Source organism: Ruditapes philippinarum, unplaced genomic scaffold, assembly GCF_026571515.1.
Source record: "Ruditapes philippinarum isolate M1 unplaced genomic scaffold, ASM2657151v2 ctg2035_1_1_1_1, whole genome shotgun sequence".
NCBI lineage: Eukaryota > Metazoa > Mollusca > Bivalvia > Venerida > Veneridae > Ruditapes > Ruditapes philippinarum.
Genome location: NW_026864042.1, coordinates 65,012 through 86,118, shown reverse-complemented (window position 1 = coordinate 86,118; position 21,107 = coordinate 65,012). Strand labels below are relative to the sequence as shown.

General features: G+C 34.9%; 1 protein-coding gene across 1 annotated transcript in view; it reads left to right on the top strand.

The window, feature by feature from the left end:
• LOC132724245 (tudor domain-containing protein 6-like) overlaps window positions 1–21,107 on the top strand; it is a 109,823-nt gene that overhangs the window by 26,445 nt on the left and 62,271 nt on the right. The window contains exons 7-9 of the mRNA XM_060709078.1: window positions 11,566–11,710; window positions 12,378–12,458; window positions 16,230–16,397. Of these exons, the coding sequence (XP_060565061.1) occupies window positions 11,566–11,710; window positions 12,378–12,458; window positions 16,230–16,397 (394 nt within the window). The remainder of the gene's footprint in view (window positions 1–11,565; window positions 11,711–12,377; window positions 12,459–16,229; window positions 16,398–21,107) is intronic.

Here is a 21,107-nt window from a genome sequence, read left to right as displayed (position 1 = left end):
GAATAGTCAAGCCAATACTGTATAATTAGACTCTCTCTAAGGCCTATAACATGAATTTATAAAAAAAATTAGCCCTTTTGTGAACTTAAAAAATTTAACATTATTAAGGCTCTTTTACTATCAAGCACTTAGAATAGTCGAGCGTGCTGTCCTTCCGACAGCTCTTGTTTTGAATGAACATACAATAGATTTTCGTTTGATGTCATTGTTTTCTGAAGGCTTCAGGGTTGAGGGAGGCTCAGACGATGTGGACTGGTCCAATGCATTATTGTTTTTGTCTGACTTTTCATTGTCATTGGGAATTGGGCTTTTCTTTTGAAAAAAAATTGAGTATTGTTTTTGGTTTTTTCTCTGGGGTCGCCATTATGAACAACAGTAAAAATAAAATATGTTTTCATTGGCTGTTCTATAATTATAAACCAATCAGAATCAATGTAAGATGACTTACGCGCACTTTGCTTTGGTTACTGTGTAATAATTTTAATGCCGTGAGAATTGCCAGCACTTTTGTCGGATTCGTACTCAGAAATTTCATACGCGACAATATTTTGCACCACTGCATTTTTATGTGTGACATTTGCAATTTTTTAGCGAGAATGTCGTGGATTTGCGGCCTTGGCAGAACACTGTGGTAAATTCTAACTGTGCTAAGTGTTTGATATTGTATTTATTAAGGCCCTGTCACACTAGACTGTGTTTGCACGGCATTGTTAGATTTAACAAAGAGCCACGAGATCGCAATAAAAATGTGATATTTTTGATGACATGGAGACTTCACTGCTTCTTCACGGCGATCTTGGTGATGCTACAGAGCTTCCACGGCATTTTAATTGGCGATTGTCTAAGTTCAGACTGCAATTATACAGCGTTCTTTGTGCTTCCACTGCTCTTTTACTGTGCTCACACGGTGCTCGCACTATGCTGAAATCGTAAAGCTCCATAAAAGTACCATGCACATGCAGTATAAGCACTGTGCACATGCAGTATAAGCACTGTAAAGACGCCTCACAATTGCTGTACAGGTGCTGTAAAAAACCCTGATCAGTATAGAGCCAGGTTTGACTGCAGATAGTGCTAACTGGTCTGGCTTTACTCTATTGGCAAAGGCAAATCACTGCCAGTTCCAGTAATTTAAGTGTTACTGGTTAGGGACCGCCAAAACCGGACAACCACCAAACCCAGACAGCCCCAAAAATGCCTGAATTAGTAGTTTTCTTTTTTTCAGTTGTTGTTGATCTATCAGTCACTTTTTTGTGTTGCCTTGAAAAAGGTGACATATAGGGATTACTTTTGTCGTCGGCGTCGTTGTCGGTGTCGGCGTCCCCTTAAGCTTGTCCAGAGCATAAGTCAGTCATTATGTGTTGGATTGACTTCAAACTTGGTATGCATGCTTCTTATAATGACCCGAAGTGCAGTGCACAAGAACTGGTACTCTACATTTCTTATTTTTTGAGTTATTGCCCTTTGTTAATTTTCATACTCTATTTTTGTCCGGGCCATTTCTCCTACAGTATAAAAGCTATGGACTTGAAACTTCATAGGATGATAGATCTCATTAAGAAGAAGTGCAGTGCACAAGAACTGGTACTCTGCATTTCTTATTTTTTGAGTTATTGCCCTTTGTTAATTTTCATACTTTATTTTTGTCCAGGACATTTCTCCTAAAGTATAAAAGCTATGGACTTGAAACTTCATAGGATGATAGATCTCATTAAGAAGAAGTGCAGTGCACAAGAACTGATACTCTACATTTCTTATTTTTTGAGTTATTGCCCTTTGTTAATTTTCATACTTTATTTTTGTCCAGGCCATTTCTCCTAAAGTATAAAAGCTATGGACTTGAAACTTCATAGGATGATAGATCTCATTAAGAAGAAGTGCAGTGCACAAGAACTGGTACTCTGCATTTCTTATTTTTTGAGTTATTGCCCTTTGTTAATTTTCATACTTTATTTTTGTCCAGGCCATTTCTCCTAAAGTTTAAAAGCTATGGACTTGAAACTTCATAGGATGATAGATCTTATTGATAAGAAGTGCAGTGCACAATAACTGGTACTCTACATTTCTTATTAGTCCCCTACCGGTTTAACCGGAGGGGACTTTAGGTTTACCCTCCGTCCGTCTGTCCGTCTGTCTGTCTGTCCGTCTGTCTGTCAGTCTGTCAGTCCGTCCGTCTACAAAACTGGATCCCGCGATAACGCAAAAAGTACTGAAAATATTTTTATGAAACTTGATATATGGATAGATGGCAGTATGGAGATTATGCACGTCTTTTTTTTTTCTTCCTATGTTGAAAATTCTGGTTGCTATGGCAGTCCGTCAGTCCGTCCGTCCACAAAACTGGATCCCGCGATAACGCAAAAAGTACTGAAAATATTTTTATGAAACTTGATATATGGATAGATGGCAGTATGGAGATTATGCACGTCTTTTTTTTTTCTTCCTATGTTGAAAATTCTGGTTGCTATGGCAACAAATAGTCTGAAAATATGGCAAATTTAACACATAAACTGGATCCAGTGATAACTCAAAAAGTACTGAAAATATTTTTATGAAACTTGAAATATGGGTAGATGGCAGTCTGGAGATTATGCACATCTTTTTCTTTTCTTCCTATGTTGAAAATTCTGGTTGCTATGGCAACAAATAGCCTGAATTTCAAGATTTCTGATTTAAATTTTTCAGCTTTTTCACTATATGTTCTTTATTTCTTAAGGTGTTTACTTCAAACTTTAAATATAAGTTTCTGGTCATCAACCACATCATATGTGACAAGGTTTATAACTCTAGCACAAAAAATATCAGTATTACCTCCCTTGAACTTAGATTTTTTAGGGGAAAAAATGTTGTCTTTTTTAAATAACTTCTTTATTTCCTAATGTATCTACTTCAAACTTCATATATATGTTTCTTATTATCACTCGACATTTTTGAGAAGGTTAAATACTCTAGCAAGACTATTTCCAGAATTATGTCCCCCTTTAACTTAGATTTTTTTCGAGAAACTGGTATTTTCACTCCAACTTCTTCATTCCTTATAGGATTTACTTTAAAATCCCACATCGTAATAATATGACAAGGTTGTATAAACATAATTTCCTTACTAAGCATTGAAACTTAACACATTACTGTGATATAGACAAACTTATTTTATTATGTTTTGTGGTTGATATTTTCAAATACAGACTTCATCCTCAAATTCATTATAAATGGCAATACACAGGAGTGTATGACAATTAAAGAACTTTTTGAGGGACCGGTAGGGGACTACTGTATTGCCCGCAATACTATCAAATGCTTGTTTTTTGAGTTATTGCCCTTTGTTAATTGTCATACTTTATTTTTGTCCAGGCCATTTCTCCTAAAGTATAAAAGCTATGGACATGAAACTTCATAGGATGATAGATCTCATTAAGAAGAAGTGCAGTGCTTAAGAACTGGTACTCTGCATTTCTTATTTTTTGAGTTATTGCCCTTTGTTAATTTTCATACTTTATTTTTGTCCAGGCCATTTCTCATAAATTATAAAAGCTTTAGACTTGAAACTTCATAGGATGATAGATCTTATTGATAAGAAGTGCAGTGCACAGAAACTGCTGCTCTGCATTTCTTATTTTTTGAGTTATTGCCCTTTGTTGATTTTCAAATTTCATTTTTGTCCTGGCCATTTCTCCTAAACTATATTGTTCACAAGGCGACACATCGGACTCGCGGAGTTCTAGTTTTCCATCGGCGGGGGATATAGTTTTGGCGTTGTCCATCCGTCGTCCGAATTTCGTTTCCGGAGTAGTTCTCTGCAACTACTGGCTGGAATTCAACGAAACTTTATGGGAATCATCAATATCAAGAGGAGATGCGCATATCGTCAGCTTGTTCCGGTCAGACCCTTTAACTCAGAGTTATGGCCCTTGATTAGTTACGCAGTATGCATATAGAGTAAAATTTCGTTTCCGGAGTAGTTCTCTGCAACTACTGGCTGGAATTCAACGAAACTTTATGGGAACCTTCAATACCAAGAGGAGATGCGCATATCGTCAGCTTGTTCCGGTCAGACACTTTAACTCAGAGTTATGGCCCTTGATTAGTTATGCAGTATGCATATGGAGTAAAAATCATTTCCGTGCTAGTTCTCTGCAACTTCTGGCTGGAATTCAATGAAACTTTATGGGAATCTTCAATACCAAGAGGAGATGCGCATATCGTCGCCTTGTTCCGGTCAGACACTTTAACTCAGAGTTATGGCCCTTGATTAGTTATGCAGTATGCATATAGAGCAAAAATCTTTACGGCGCTACTTCTCTGGAACTACTGGCTGGAATTCAACGAAACTTTATTGGAACCTTTAATACCAAGAGATGATGCGCATATCATTGCCTTGTTGGGGTCAGACACTTTAACTCAGAGTTATGGCCCTTGATTAGTTATGCAGTATCCATATAGAAAAATATTAGTTTCCTCGCTACTTCTCTGCAACTACTGGCTGGAATTCAATGAAACTTTATTGGAACCTTCAATACCAAGAGGAGATACGCATATTGTCGCCTTGTTCGGGTCAGACATTTTAACTTAGAGTTATGACCCTTGATAACTTAGGCAGTATACAACCAGAGCAATAATCGTGTCCATGCTACTGGCTGGAATTCAATGAAACTTTATGGGATACTAAGAGGAGATGTGCATATAGTCGCCTTGTTCCGGTCAGATACTTATAACTCAGATTTATGGCCCTTGATTAGTTATGTAGTATGCATACATCTCATTGGCATTTCCAGATATTACTATTTAACACAAAGTTATGGCTCTGTTATTGCCCTGAATATTTATCAAGTTCAAAGAATATTACTGTTTATGCCATGATAGATATATAAATAAAGCCTCATGTTTTCAGTTGTTGTGTTAATAAAAACCAGTACTCGGCGGGGGATATAAATTCAACGAATTTGCTTGTTATCAACAATAAATGCATGTTTTTTCTATCATTAAGTAATTAAATTTATTTCAGCTTTTGTCAATGGTAATATTATAATGTCTATTTCAAGAATGTTGACTTTCGAAATTTGGACATCAAGAGTGCTATGAATGACCTCTTATACTAGCTATAATCATCTGAGCTGCGTCACGACAAAACTAACATAATGGGTTTGCGACCAGCATGGATCCAGACCAGCCTGCGCATCTGCCCATTATGTTGGTTTTGTCGTGACGCGGCTCATTTGCAGAGTAAACAATAGAATATTCAAAACTTAAGCATTTGCTGCTGAAATATTGTGTATCATGTTACAAATTTAGAATTTAAACACCCAAGCTTTTATCTGAATTAAATCAGGGTCATTACATATCTGTTGTGACTCATGGTACTGTACTATGTTCAATTTAGGTAATTTAGATACCCTCCTTGCCGGTTCTTAGACATAAGTGTTATGATAATCAGAACTAAACAAACTAGTTTGTAAGTTAGGAGAAGAACCTGACTGTGCTGTGTCAAATTTTCTGATCTGTAGCTTTGAATTTTGATAATTGTAAGGAAAAAAGGAAAAATGTTCAAAAAGTGTCCGATTGATGGTCCTTGACCTAGTGGACTGCATGAAAAATTATGCCATTACATAATAATAAACAAGACCATTGATTATAAGTTAAGAAATAAAGTTTGTGTACCATTTCAAAGTAATGCCATTTGTCAAGACCAAATAACTAAGCTACTAATGTAGAGGTATTGAGTCACTTTTAATGACATGTAAAAGCTTAAAGTGTATTGCACCAATGCTTCTGTACTGGATTATAATGGTATCACTAACTAATTTGGTTGGGAACAAAAACTACATATTTCTTGTATTTTTGGTGTAAACTTTTATTGAAACAATACTAAAATTAATAATGATTAATTATTTCTTTGCCCTTGCATTTACTAATTCAGATAGTAGTGTACAAATATGAATCTTTGCAGCATTGTTTCTCCCTCTTTCTCTTAGTGACAGTGAATAGCACTGTAAAGCTGTAATTGCTCTGCCTTCTTGTTCCATGCACTTCCCAAGAAGATTTAAAGCTGTTTCCCGGTGTCCAAGGTTTGGTTCCTTGATAATGGTTCTAAGAAGTTTGAGGAGGGCATCATGTTTGTCTCCATGTCTCCCAAGATGATTGTTTACCTTGTATTGCAGGAAGTAGAGGTAAGGGAGGGAATCCACTGCTGCATCATCCATCCAGTCTTTGTCTATTGCTGTACGGAATACATTGTCCTCTTGTGTAGATCTGAACATTTCATATTTAAGTTCATTTGGTACACAATGCATTTCACATGACTGAAATCTAACACATGATGCTGTTGCATACTGTATGGCATCTTCATCATGATTGGCTGAAATAGCATTGAAACCTGGTCTCAGTGGTGTCACATCATGTTTAAAGCACATACAGACAGGCTCAACAATTTGTGGATCATAACCTCTTTCAATTTCACATAGAACCAGATCAGCTATTTGTATTTCTTGTACACAATATAAGATTGAAGCCAGTTTCAGTTTACTGGATGCAACCTCGGTATTCAGTCCAAATAAGATGATTTTGAGAGCATCTAATGATACAGTGTTGTTTTTATTTATGTTAATGGAAGCCAGGACAGATCCAAGTGCTGTGCACAAACATTTTACCAAATAAAGAAAAGGCTTATATTCCTGTCCTTCATGTTGAATTCTGAGTATCCTTAAAATAGTGCTCTTTAATCTTTGTACAGTTTCTTCAGGGGTTCTGTATTTGCCAATTGGAATGGTGGCTAAAGTAGTAGCAAAATTTATCAGTATTTGTCCTGAAATAATGTCACATGTCTTGTTGCAGGGGCCTAGACTTAAGTTATAAAACTTTAGGTAGAGCCTGTTACCAAGACCATCACATTTAATCCCAAGCAGTGCCATTCCTTCCCAGCTGATAATCTGGTTGAGTTGTTCCAAGATTAAAGGTTTGACTGCTGGTGAAATCTTCCCCCTCATCAAATTGTTCCCTGGTATAATAAAATGTGGACAATTTTCATTACTGACACTGGCGTGCAAGCGCTGTAAACACAATGATAGACAAGAAAGTAAGTTATTTTCTCTCCAGATATTCCAAAGAGAATTAGCAACACAGTGGAAGAGTACAGTTTTACACATGTAGCTGGAAATCACATCTTTATACTGCGGATCTATGAATGTTTTTACAATCATTTTCATCAAGACATAACATCTAAGCTGTGTTATATTTAAATTGAACATAAGACACCTTTCAGCTAAAGATGTCGATATTCTCCATTCTAGTTCCTCATTGTCACTTCCTCTACTTCCAACAGGAACAACAAGGCATCCAGTTCTGCTGCAGTATTGCTTCATTTCAGGAGAGGGCCATTGACCTTCACCTTGTTGATCCAACCATTGTCTTGCTTGTTGTGGCCAAGTTTTACAATGAAAAGAAAACACATGGTCAGTATCATAGTACCCAGGTTTTCCTTTTAATGAACTTGCAGGCCCATGTCTACTTTCATCCTCTTGGGAAAATTTTAAATCTGCAGAACTTTTAAGAAGAACTTTTCCTGTTCTGTCTTTGACATAGCATTGATCAGATTCACCTGTGTCAGGTAGGGGTGCATCTAATCTCAAGGCTTGAAGTAAGCAATATCCAGGAGTAACTGAATTATCTTGAACCATCAATAGATTCGGTATGCCAGGTGTCCAGTCACCCAAATCTTGTATCACGACAAGGCCATTAAAACAGTGAAGTACATCAAGGTCGGAGCAAATACCTAAAGTTGTTGTACCTTCAGACCTACTGCCAAAAAAGTAAATCTGACCATTCACATCATTTGCCTCATACATGAAGCTGACCAGAGATTCCCTCAGTAGATGTGATCTTCTCCACTTTAATATCATTCTCTCATTTACTCCAACATCAGCCAGTACTTCCGACAACTTTAATGATACAGACGGTGTGTATTGTGGTGTCTGATACATTCTGAAAAATAAATGTTTTGCTCATTAATAATGTTGTTACAGATATTTCTAAATGGTAGCTTGACTTTTTAAAGAAGAGGAAGGGCTATAGTACTCACCCAGTCGCCAGTGTTAGCATAACAATTTTATTAAATTTTTTGGATGCAAGTTGGTATCTCCTAAATTGCTGAAGGGAATTAGTTGAAACGTTTCACACATATTTTAGAGTATGATAAGAGGTCACTGAGCAAGGCACATAACTCTTAAGATTGTTTTGACAAAATAATTGCCATTTTTTGAACTTAAAAAAATTCAACATTATCTAGGCTTTTGATACACTATTGAAGACTGAGAATAGTCGAGCAAACTGTCATACCAACAGCTCTTGTTGTTTTTGGTTTTTTATAGTTTAAAGGCATTTGCATAATATTGTTAACTGAAAACCAGTCCTGTTTTAATCCAGTTTATTCATTATTCATTATCAATAATTCATTGTTTAAAATTAAAATTAATTCTTGCTTTTTGAAATGAAAAGACTGGTTAAATTTCAAATCAGTGCAGATTCTGAAAACAAACTCATTTGGTAAATAAGTATTAAAATGAATATTTATAATTGAAAAATTGACAAACCTTTTTACGCATAGATCAGTATAGTGAAATCAAGTTAAAACTGATTATTTCATCATTAACTCAGTGATGCTTATAAACTATAAATATGCAAAATTTTCATTTATTTATAGATTTTAGTTTTGGTTGCCGTTTCTATTTCCTGTTCCAAGAATCTATAATCTTGTAAAGTGCTTATTAATTTCCTCAGTTACAGTTGATTTAAGAGGAAGTTTTTTCTTTAACTTATACAGAAAATCTTCCTTAATGATGACTGTAAACTAGAAATACTGATGAAATATTTGCCTTTGCTTAGACCAGTTATACAGTTGAGGAAATTTAAATTCATTTCAATATGACTTAAATTAAATGAAAAAGAATATGTGGTTATTTTAGATTCAGTATGCTTAGATGGGAGCTTTTGTGATGGCAGTGAGTCTAGTCGTTTGTTGTTATACACAATTTCTTAAAACAACAACTCCTTAACAAATTGGTGTGTCCATGCCCATGTGGTTAAGGTTGTAGACTTCAAAGTACAGCCCCCCTCCCTTTGCTGTGGGTTTAAGTCCTGCAAAGGACTTGGATTCTTACATATGAGGAAGCTAATTTTGGGAACGATGGTGGTTTTACTCAGGAGCATGTTAGTGTCTGAAAAAATGCATGGAGGGACATCAAAGGTCTTCATTCACCCCCTTAAAGCTGAATAGTTGCCTTAAGACCTTTACATTGCTGTTGCAATCTAGTGTATATGAAGTTATGGGTTACGTTTTATTGGTTTAAACATATTTATTTAAGCTTGATTGAGAAACAAGTTCTTGCAACTTATATTAATCACTTCCAAATGGGCTTTCTGGAACCAACCAGCACTGGTGTCATATGAAGAAACATGGTTGTGACCCGAGTATGTTTCGAACCCATGATCTTTGGGTTGAGAGGCAGACACCCTGACCACAAGGCCACTGCTCCTCTTTTATGTTTGTTGTTTTGAACATAACAAATATCCTGAAACCAAGAATATATTATCATGTCTTATAACTAAGAGCTGTATTTTCCTGTCATAAAAACCAAAAGCAAAAATATCCTGTCATAAAACCAGAGTGCAAAATAACAGAAATATTGTTGAACAGTCATCTCCTGAAAACAAAAGGCTTTATTTTCCTGTAGAGAAAAAAAATAGTACTATTGACCTGTGGTGACAACATCAGCTTTAATATTTGTTCCTGAAAACAAAAGGCTTTATTTTCCTGTCGAGAAAACAATATTACTTTTGACTTGTGGGGAAATATCAGCAATAATATCTGTTCCTGAAAACAAAAGGCTTTATTTTCCTGTCGAGAAAACAATAGTACTATTGACCTGTGGTGAAAACATCAGCTTTAATATCTGTTCCTGAAAACAAAAGGCTTTATTTTCCTGTCGAGAAAAAAATAGTACTATTGACCTGTGGTGAAAAGATCAGCAATACTATCTGTTCCTGAAAACAAAAGGCTTTATTTTCCTGTCAAGAAAACAACAGTAATGTGGTGTCCTAAAAACAAGAGCAATATTGTCTTGTCCTGAAACAACAGCAAATATTGTCATGTCCTGAAAACAACAGCAATATTGTCTTGGCTTGAAAATGACCACAATATTATCCTGTCCTGAAAAAAACAACAGCCTAATTATCCTGTCCTGAAAAAACAATAATATTATCATGTCCTGAAAACAACAGCAATATTGTCTTGGCCTGAAAATGATGACAATATTATCCTGTCCTGAAAAATAACAGCCAAATTATCCTGTCCTGAAAAAGCAGTAATATTATCATGTCCTGAAAACAAGAGCAATAATGTCTTCCTGAAAATGACAACAATATTATCCTGTCGTGAAAAATAACAGCCAAATTATCATGTCCTGAAAAAAACAGTAAAATTATCATGTCCTGAAAACAAGAGCAATAATGTCTTTTACCAAAAATGACAACAAAATTATCCTGTCTTGAAAACAACAGCTTTATTGTATTGGCCTGAAACAACAGCAATATTATCCTGTCCTTAAAACAACAGCAATGTAGTCCTGTCCTTAAAACAACAGCAACATTGTCCTGTCCTTAAAACAACAGCACTAATGAACAGCACTAATGTCTTGTCCTGAAACAACAGCAATATTGTCTTGTCCTTAAAACAACAGCAATATTGTCATGTCCTTAAAACAACAGCAATATTGTCCTGTCCTTAAATAAACAGCAATATTGTCATGTCCTTAAAACAACAGCAATATTGTCATGTCCTTAAAACAACAGCAACATTGTCCTGTCCTTAAAACAACAGCACTAATGTCTTGTCCTGAAACAACAGCAATATTGTCCTGTCCTTAAAACAACAGCAATATTGTCATGTCCTTAAAACAACAGAAATATTGTCTTGTCCTTAAAACAACAGCAATATTGTCATGTCCTTAAAACAACAGCAATATTGTCATGTCCTTAAAACAAAAGCAATATTGTCCTGTCCTGAAACAATAGCAATATTGTCTTTTCCTGAAAACGACAACAATATTTTGTTCATATTGTGTCTTTGTTTTACAAGGATAAACAGGTAAAATCTAAGTAAATCTGCATTTTTTAGTTTGCCAGTTAGTAGAACAAGTTGAGCTAATTATATGATTGCAGCATTGCTGTTGTTGTTTGTCATGCAAAAACTTTAATGTTACCTATTTTTCAAATATTTTTTAAGATATCAACATTAATGCTTTTCAGGACAATGTGCAGTTGCAAGACAGGGTGCATAATTCTGAAAGCAATAATTTTCCAGTTATGACCCTTTGTAACTTAGAACAGATGAACGCTTACTCTGTATACTGTGATCTTGCTGCTTATTTTTTTATCGTTGTTGGTTTACAAAAATATTCTAGCAATAGATGTGTGTTTTTACTAGTTTTAGATTGTTGAAAAATATGTTCTAGATTGTTAGAAATTAACTTGGTTAGAAGCAGAAAGTTGTTAATTTTGTCCTCTTGTACTTTACAGGCAGTTAGAAGTTTCTCATATGTGTAAGGAACATGAAAATAGACCAATAGAATATTACTGTGATGATGATGATATGATTATCTGCTCACGATGTGTCATTGTTGGTAATCATAAAGGACATAATATTTCATCTATAGAGGATAAGGTAAGTCATTACTTGTCATAAGGTTCAAAGGTCGGGTCTAATGTAAGCTTTAAAGTTTGCTTTCTTAATATGCCGTTGGCATAACATTGGGATAGGGGAAGATTTTATTTTAGTGTCACCTTTGTCTGCTTGTTTGTATCTGTGTGAGAATCTGAATACTTTTAGTCTGGTCGATAACTTCTGCATATACATGTATGATAAAAGAATTTCTTGTAAAACTCCAAAAGAGCTATAGCATGAAACATCGTCAAGTGGATGTCTACAAAGTTTGTCCAAATAAAAGCCCTGGGGTCAAAATTGGCCCTGCTCCAGGGGGGTGATTGATTTTCCTAATATGTATATAGTACTTCTTCAAAAAATTAAAAATTTCAGCTTGAGCTTAGATATTTTGCATATAAAAACATTTAATAATTTATAGAGCTTTCAAAATTTCTAAAATAGAAAAATAGCTTTAGTTTTCTAAAAAAAATTCTTTATCATAATAGGACAATATATTGCAATAATAGCATATCGTTGTCCTCCTATTGCAAAGTCTGCCAAAGTTGAAAACTATGGACAATTCTTATCATAATATGAGTAGTAAAGGGATATCTCAGTTTTGACTGAGATGGCTGGATCTCATTAGTTAATGGCATAAAGAAAAATAACATTGAGTGTTTTCTTTTAGAACCGGAGTATAGTGAATGAGATGGAACCAAACTTGGAAGCTGCCAACCATGTTCTAAAAAGACTGAAGAAAGTGGACAAGGTATTTGAGAATTTGTTACTTCTTTTGTAACTTGTCTCTTATCATACTTATTCTTTTATCTTATTTGTTAGTGAGAATCAATTTCTTATACTTAACTTGTTAAGACTTGTTTTATTAGACATTTCTTTTTTTATGCTCCCAGAAGAGAGAGTATATAGTCGCTGCTTTGTCTGTCTATCCAGATGTCCATTCGTTCTTCCCCTTTTCTTGCCCGGGATATAACTCTGAAACTACAAATGGTATCAACATGAGACTTTGTAGGTAGTTAGATCTCATTGAGTATAAGTGCAGAACCGTAGCTCTGCCATGCCTATTTGTGGATTAATTGCCCTTTGCTTATTTTGACACTTTGAACTTGTACAAGACATTACTCTGAAATTATAAAAGATATCAACAAGAAACTTTGGAGGTAGATAGATCTCATTAGGAAGATGTGCAGTGCAAAGAATTATAACTCTGCCTTGCCTAATTTTGGAGTTATTGTCCTTTGTTTATTTTTGTCAAGCCCGCTTGATGTGAGCTCAATTTAGTCTAGACCTTAGATAGATCTCATTGGGTAGATGTGCAGTGCAAAAGAACCATAACTCTGGTTTTCCTTATTTTGGAGTTATTGCCCTTTGTAAGCCTGCAAAAATATTTAGATCATAGGCCATATTGGCCTTCAAACTTGGCAAAAGTATAGGCCCGGACAAATTATCAGAGGCCAAAACATGTATTGTTTATCACAGGCACAAAACATTTATTGTGCACAATAAAGACAACAAATTGTTTGTTTGTTCACATTAACCAGGTTCAATTTAGGCACAAAATCATGGAAAATCAATTGACCACTTTTTTAAGATTTAATAAATTCTCTTTGTAACCTTACTCTTGGATCTAGTGCTTTGTACTTAATTTTCTTAAAAAATGGGGAAAAAAATCCACAAATGAAGCGTTGCATTCAATGAACTCATTCCCCAATTAAAACCCAACCACACAGTTTAACTCCAGGTTTCGTTTAAGACGTGTATTAATGTAGCTGATTCATGTTTGTTGTTCACAAATCTGAACAGGTGAATCTTATCTAAAAAAGAAAGTATGTAAATGGAAATTTACAAAAATTTGTTCTTTAATAAGCTAGCAAACATTTATGATTATACGTGAGCATTGTCCGTGAATTTACGCTTACCAACCGCTTATGACGATAAATATAGTTTATGCATAACAGCATGACATAGTACGCAAATGTCACTGGATGTACATAGACTGATGATGACCTGATGACATATTACACAACAATTTCGGAAGAATCGAATCTGAAACTTTTTTTGTATGAAAACAAATTCTGAATTCAAAGGCTTGTTGGGCTGATAATCTTTGAATTTTTGCAGGCCCCATGGGATCTTACACGCCTCTGCAAAATTAGGCATTTGCCTGATTTTGCAGACTGCTTTATTCATTTTTGTAGAGCCCGCTTGCCACTTTTGGCATATAGTTTGTGTATGTGCATACCTCTGTTTGGATTTTGTAAGCTTTTGTGATCACAATATGTCCGGCATCCATCCATCTGTAAACTTTTACTTTTAACAATATCTCCTCGTAAACCGCTGAGCCAATTTCATCCAAACTAGATCACCTTTGAAAATTGTTCAAAGATTAATTCCATGCAGATCTGTTGTTGCCAGGGTAACCAAAAGAAAAAACTTTAAAACATCTTCTTTTACAAAAGCCAAAGAGCAAGAGCTTAGATATTTGGCATGAAACATCTTCTAGTGAGTGTCTACCAAATTGGCCCCAACCAAGAGGGTTATTAATTTTCCTTATATGTGTATACAGTAAAAAACTTTAAAAAAAAATCTTTTAAAAAATCCCAAAGAGCTAGAGCTTAGATGTTTAGCATGAAACATTTTCTAATGAGTGTCTACCAAATTGTTCAAATAAAAGTCCTAGGGTCAAAATTGGCCCCACCCCATTGTTCATAGTTTACAATATTACTTGTTCCTATTCATGGAGAGATTTTATATACAGCTGAGGGATTTCAGGGCCATCATGGCCCTCTTGTTTATATAATTATTATAAACTTCTTTCTGGCATACAAACTTTAGAAGGTTACTGACAAATTTGTTTAAACTGCTTTCCATAAGAAAAAAAGAATTTTTTAAAGCCATCAACATTTTTAGCTCACCTGTCACAAAGTGACAGGGTGAGCTTTTGTGATCGCTTTTCGTCCGGCGTCCGTCCGTCCGTAAACTTTTGCTTTAAATGACATCTCCTCATAAACCACTGAGCCAATTTCATCCAAACTTCACAGGAATGTTCCTTTGGTGGTCACCTTTAAAAATTGTTCAAAGAATTTAATTCCATGCAGAACTCTGGTTGCCATGGCAACCAAAAGAAAAAAACTTTAAATATCTTCTTTTAAAAAACCATAAGAGCTAGAGCTTAGATATTTGGCATGAAACATCTTCTAGTGAGTGTCTACCAAGTTTGTTCAAATATAAGCCCTGGGGTCAAAATTGGCCCCGCCCCTGGGGGTCATTGATTTTCCCTATATGCATATAGTAAAAACTTAAAAAATCTTCTTTTAAAGAACTGTAAGAGCTAGAGCTTAGATATTTGGCATGAAACATCTTCTAGTGAATGTCTACCAAGTTTGTTCAAATAAAAGCCCTGGGGTCAAAATTGGCCCCGACCCAGGGGGGTCATTGATTTTCCCTATATGCATATAGTAAAAACTTAAAAAATCTTCTTTTAAAGAACCCAAAGAGCTAGAGCTAAGATATTAAGCATGAAACATCTTCTAGTGAGTGTCTACCAAGTTTGTTCAAATTAAAGCCCTGGGGTCAAAATTGGCCCCGCCCCAGGGGGTCATTGATTTTCCCTATATGCATATAGTAAAAACTTAAAAAATCTTCTTTTAAAGAACTCAAAGAGCTAGAGCTAAGATATTTAGCATGAAACATGTTCTAATGGGTGTCTACCAAGTATGTTCAAATAAAAGCCCTGGGGTCAAAACTGGCCCCGCCGGGGGGGGGGGGGGTCATTGATTTTCCTTATATGTGTATAGCAAAAACTTAAAAATCTTCTTTGGAAAAACCCAAATAGCTAGAGTTCAGATATTAAGCATGAAACATCTTTAAGTAAATATCTACAAAGTTTGTTAAAATAAACGCCCGGGGGTCAAAACTGGCCCTGCCCCAGGGGTGACATTGTTTTTAACTATATGTGTATAGTAAAAACTTTAAAAATCTTCTTTTAAAAATGCCAATGAGCTAGAACTTAGATGTTTAGCATGAAACATCTTCTTATGGGTGTCTACCAAGTCTGTTCAAATAAACAAATAAAAGCCCTTGGGTAAAAATTGGCCCGGGGGTGGGGGGCCTATATACAGGTGAGCGACCTCAGGGCCATCATGGCCCTCTTGTTTATTCTAGAACACTGTTTTTATTTGAGCCGCGTCATGACAAAACCAACATAGTGCGTTTACGACAAGCATGGATCCAGACCAGCCTGCGCATCCGCACAGTCTGATCAGGATGCATACTGTTCACTATTATTTTCTCTACTTGTAAAAGGGTTGGTAAGCGAACAGCATGGATCCTGATCAGACTGCGCGGATGCACAGGGTGGTCTGGATCCATGCTGGTCGCAAACGCACTATGTTGGTTTTGTCGTGACGCCGCTCATTTTATGAATAAAAATAATGATCTCTCACCACAGATTGGAGTTACATATTTATTCTCTGAAATTTTATGGCAACTGAAATTCAAATTTAATCAATTTAATTAAAAGGAACTACCATTGCTTGTGCCTGACTACAAGAAAGACATGTTCAGCGTGATGGAGGATATTCAAGCTCATTTCCAGCATCTTCATGGTGTTTTACAAGTCCGGGAACACATACTAGAGCAACAGGTTCTACATGTGGTCAGAGATGGGCTCAAACCACTAGAGAAATTGGTATGATTGTTAACATGCATTTATTGTAATGATTATAAAACTTCAATCTGCTTTTTTTTTACCAGAAAAAAAAGGATTTGTTTCAGTTAGCTTTATATTGAGTAATCTAGAAATATTTACTAAACTTGGTTACAGAGAGCTTGAAACATGAAATATGACATGTAACACTTTTAATGCTTGTGACACTAATGGTTTGCTTATACAAGAGTCATGCCAGTGTACACATTGTTGCAGTCAGATTAGATTCTCTCGAAGCTCAATTTTAATAATATTTTTATGCCACCGCAGCATCTGCGATGCGGTGGCATATAGCGATTCACCTGTGTGTGTGTGCGTGTGTTTGTGTGTGTGTTTGTGTGTGTGTTATATAGATTATATAGTGAACTTAAAAAATCTTCTTTTGAAAATCCACTAGTCCAATTTCAACAAAACTTGGCAGGATTGTTCCTTGGGTGAAGAACTTCCAAATTTGTTCAAAGAATTTCATTCCATACAGAAATCTGGTTGCCATGGCAACCAAAAGGAATTATAAGAATAAATTTAAAAAATCTTCTTGTAAAGACCCAAAAGGCCTAGAGCTTAGATACTTTGCATAAGGCATTGTCTGGTAGACCTCTACCCAGATTGTTCAAATTATAGCCCTGGGGTCAAAATCGGCCCTGCCCCGGGGTCATTGTATGTCCTTATATGTATATAGTAAAAACTTATAGTAAAAACTTCAAAAAAATTCTTCTAGCAATTGACAAATGCTAGAGGTTAGATATTTTGCAAGAAACATTGTGTAGTAAACCTCTAGCAAGATTGTTCAAATTATATCCCTGGGGTCAAAATTGCCCCCGCCCTGGGGGTCATTGATTTCAATATATACATATAGTAAAAAAAAAAAATCTTATTGTCTGAAGGTACAAGGCTTAGAGCTTTAATATTTGTTAAATAATATCATCTAAAGGTACTCTACAAAAGTTATTCAAATGTTGCCTCTTGTGTCAACATTAGCCCCGCCCCCGGGGGCCCTAGGTTTTCCTTATATGTATATAGTAAAAACTTAAAAAAGTCATCTTCTCTAAATTTACAAAGGCTAGAGTTAACAGGGTTCGACATTAACGGGGTCCCGGGATTCCGAGGATCCCAAAAAGTCGGGAGGAATCCCTGTGATTCCTAGCTGGGGATTCCGTTGGGATCCCTGAAAAATTGCTGTGTAAATTTTTGAAATTTTCTGAATTAATATCATTGAATCACAAATATTCAAGAAAAGTGGTTCAAGAAAGAAAAGAAAAACCCCGCCGGTAAAAATTACACTCTTGAATTATGTACGCTAGTTTTTCTTTGTGCAGTGACTGCTATCAACTCATTTGCCATATATATTAATGAAAAAATTGTTTTGGCAAAAGAAACATTCTTGAATAATTTTATATCATGCATTGACTTCGTAAAATAGAATTGTGAAAATTCAAAAAAGAAATGTAATTATCGTATAATTATTACACAAGCGATGTGTACTTCAAATTTGTGTTGATCGGCAATGCCGGCGGTGCTACAAAGTTATCCAGTGTTTGTTGTTTGTTTTTTTTATTGCCAAAATTCGGCATTTGTGATCATTGTAAATTTTCGTCAAAATTGTGAAAAAAAGATAACTGGTGTATTTTTTTTCCCTACAGTAAACTACGGTTCGACAAAATCCCCTTCATGTATTTTTGTATATCTGGACATAATCCCCTCCATGGGTGGACATAATCCCCTTCATGTGTGAAATTTTGAAGTGGACAAAATCCCCTTCATAAAATTGCTACCTAGGACAAAGTCCCCCTCGGAGGAATTTTTGGTTTATAAAGTGGGTATGAGAGCGACATACTGCATTTGGTAAATATCTTAATGTATAAAAAAAGTAGAAAATATTTCAGCAGAAAAGCACATTTAATTAGCACATTTTAATCACATTAAAATTACTTTATTAAAGGCAATAAAGCATTCATAACAATCAATCAAGTAGTGCAGTGATCTTGGTTTGATTAAATTATCACTCTTTCATCGATAGAATTTGTAACAATGGATAGTATATATCAATTAAAATTATCAACTTATACAATCAATGAAACAATTATTGGCTAATAAAAATGTTTTTCGTACTAATCAATTTAAAACAATTAAAGAAATTGCCTAATCAAAAATGTGTTATGCAGTTGATAATTTACCATAATTTTAATGAAAACATCTAAGCTAAATAAAGGTTAACTATTGATACATAATGATAAATAAAAAAACAAAAGTTCAATATTCATCAATTTTTAGGGAGTATAATAATACATTATTCATCAATTTTTATGGAGCATAATAATACATTAGAAACCTATGAAACAAGGGGATTTTGTCCGGGCAGTGAAGGGGATTTTGTCCGGCCTTGCAAAAAATGAAGGGGATTATGTCCACCCATGAAGGGGATTTTGTCCAGGTAGGCGAAGGGGATTTTGTCCGAAGGGGATTATGTCTGACATTCGTAAACTACAGCAAAAGTATAATTAATAAACAAAATAAAAAGAATCCATACTTTTAAGTTTAAAATCCTTTTTGAAACTCACAGCCTTCAATGCTAAAAAAAAATTGTCTAACAAGGTTACGCATTATTTACCGACAAGAAATAGAAAAATCCTTAGGTAAAACATACACCAAATGACGAAATATACAGCAAATGACGTATATTTCATCTGACAGTGCTTTGAGCCAATCAGTGTTGTGAACTACATGACTGCTGTATGCGGTGAGTGCCTTTGATGTGACAGGTGTCAAAACTTTCAAAAAAAAATATCAATACACAGGGAGGAAAGGGATCGGACATTTCAGTGTAAAAATTGAGAACAATAAATTTGGATATTGCACATACTGTCATGGACTTGGCGCAACTTATTATTTTCAAAAATGAAATCATTTAAAGGTACCGTACTTGTAATGCAAACCAAACTTTTTCTTGATATTTTTATTAGCTTAAGTAAAAAATTATCAAAATATTTAATTTACAACAATCTATGGGATTTTTCCTTTTAAACACAAAAATGTAAGATGAAATCAAATATTTTTTTAAAGTGATCATAATTAAGAATTTCTTTAAAAATGACATGAAAGTAAATAATTTTCAAAAGTTATCCATACCAGACCTTTCTGGAATATGGAGCCTAATCATTACCTGTAATTTTTTAAAGATCTACAGATGATAAGTGGGCTCTATTTCAGTGAACCCTATGCTATCTGGGAAAATGTTTCCCCAGTTCCTACTTAACTTCAAAAATTCAAACCACAAGTCCCTTGTCAAGTCACTTGCATTATACCTTCATTTAGATACAGAAACTGGTTCACAATTATCAACTCCAGGGAGAAAACAGGTTTTAGCAAAATAGCTATTTTCAAATCCAACTCTTGTTCAGTGAGCTTAATGTTATTCTGTTTCCATGTTCATGTAAAAATATATTATGTTTTAATTTATCTTAGCAGTCCAAATATATATATACTGGTAAAGTTAACACTTTGAAACGCTTTTAAATATTTAAACAGCAATATTTCCAAAAGGCTCATAAACTTCATTTTCTGCATCTGAAACAAGACAATATATCCTGTATGTAGTCTCAAAAATAAAAAGAATTTGAAATCGAATTGCTGCACTCCCTTGCTATTCTTCGCCTTCATATTTTACTATTTTGATCTGAGGAATCCCTGACATTTAGGAGGAATCCCTGAATTAAATCTCAGGGATTCCTATGGGATCCCTGGTAAAAACAGTTAGTGTCGAACCCTGGTTAAGATATTTTGCATGAAACATTGTGTAGTGAACCTCTTGCAAGATTGTTCAAATTATAGCCCTGGGGTCAAAATTGGTTCCGCCCTGGGGGTCATTGATTTTCATTATGTACATATAGTGAAAAAATAAAAAATATTTTTGTCTGAAGGTACAAGGCATAGAGCTTTGATGTTTGATATATTATATCATTTATAGGTCCTCTACCAAAGTTGTTCAATTTTTTCCCCTGGTGTCAAAATTGGCCCTGCCCGGGGGCAGTGATTGTCATTATGTACACATAGTAAAAACGGAAAATAAAACAAATGTTTTCTGAATGGGAGGAAGCTTTAGCTTAGATATTTGACTTAAAATGTTGTTCGGTGGACCTGTATCAAAATTGTTTTGAATTAAACCCTTGGGTCAAAATTATGCCTTGCCCAAGGGGACAGTGACCTACTTTCTTGTTCTTTAATGTACAGCAATGACATTTTGACCATGTGCACAGTTTTAGTTGTAAAATTGAACTTTGATATCAGGTGACCTAGATTTTGATGATGTGACCTACTTTCTTGTCCTTTGATGTACAGCTATGAAATTTGAACCATGCGGTGGCATAGCATTTTTCTCAAATGCAATCTTGTTTTCTTCGATATAATGTATGTTTTGTATTGTAAATATCAAAATATAATATCTAAAACTACTCATGAACTGTTAAAGTGAAAGCAATGCAGGTGCATTATGCATGTTTTCATTTGGTACAGATTACAGTGAGTTAATATATTGTGTGTTGCCAAAAGAGGTATTAAACAATGTAAGGGAAAGACAGAATTGAAGGAGAATTGATAATTAACTTTTTAAATTATCCTTTCTTCATGATTTATTTGATAAGAATAGTTTATTGATTTATATGAACATCCAGTATGTATAAAGTTGCTATTGTTTGT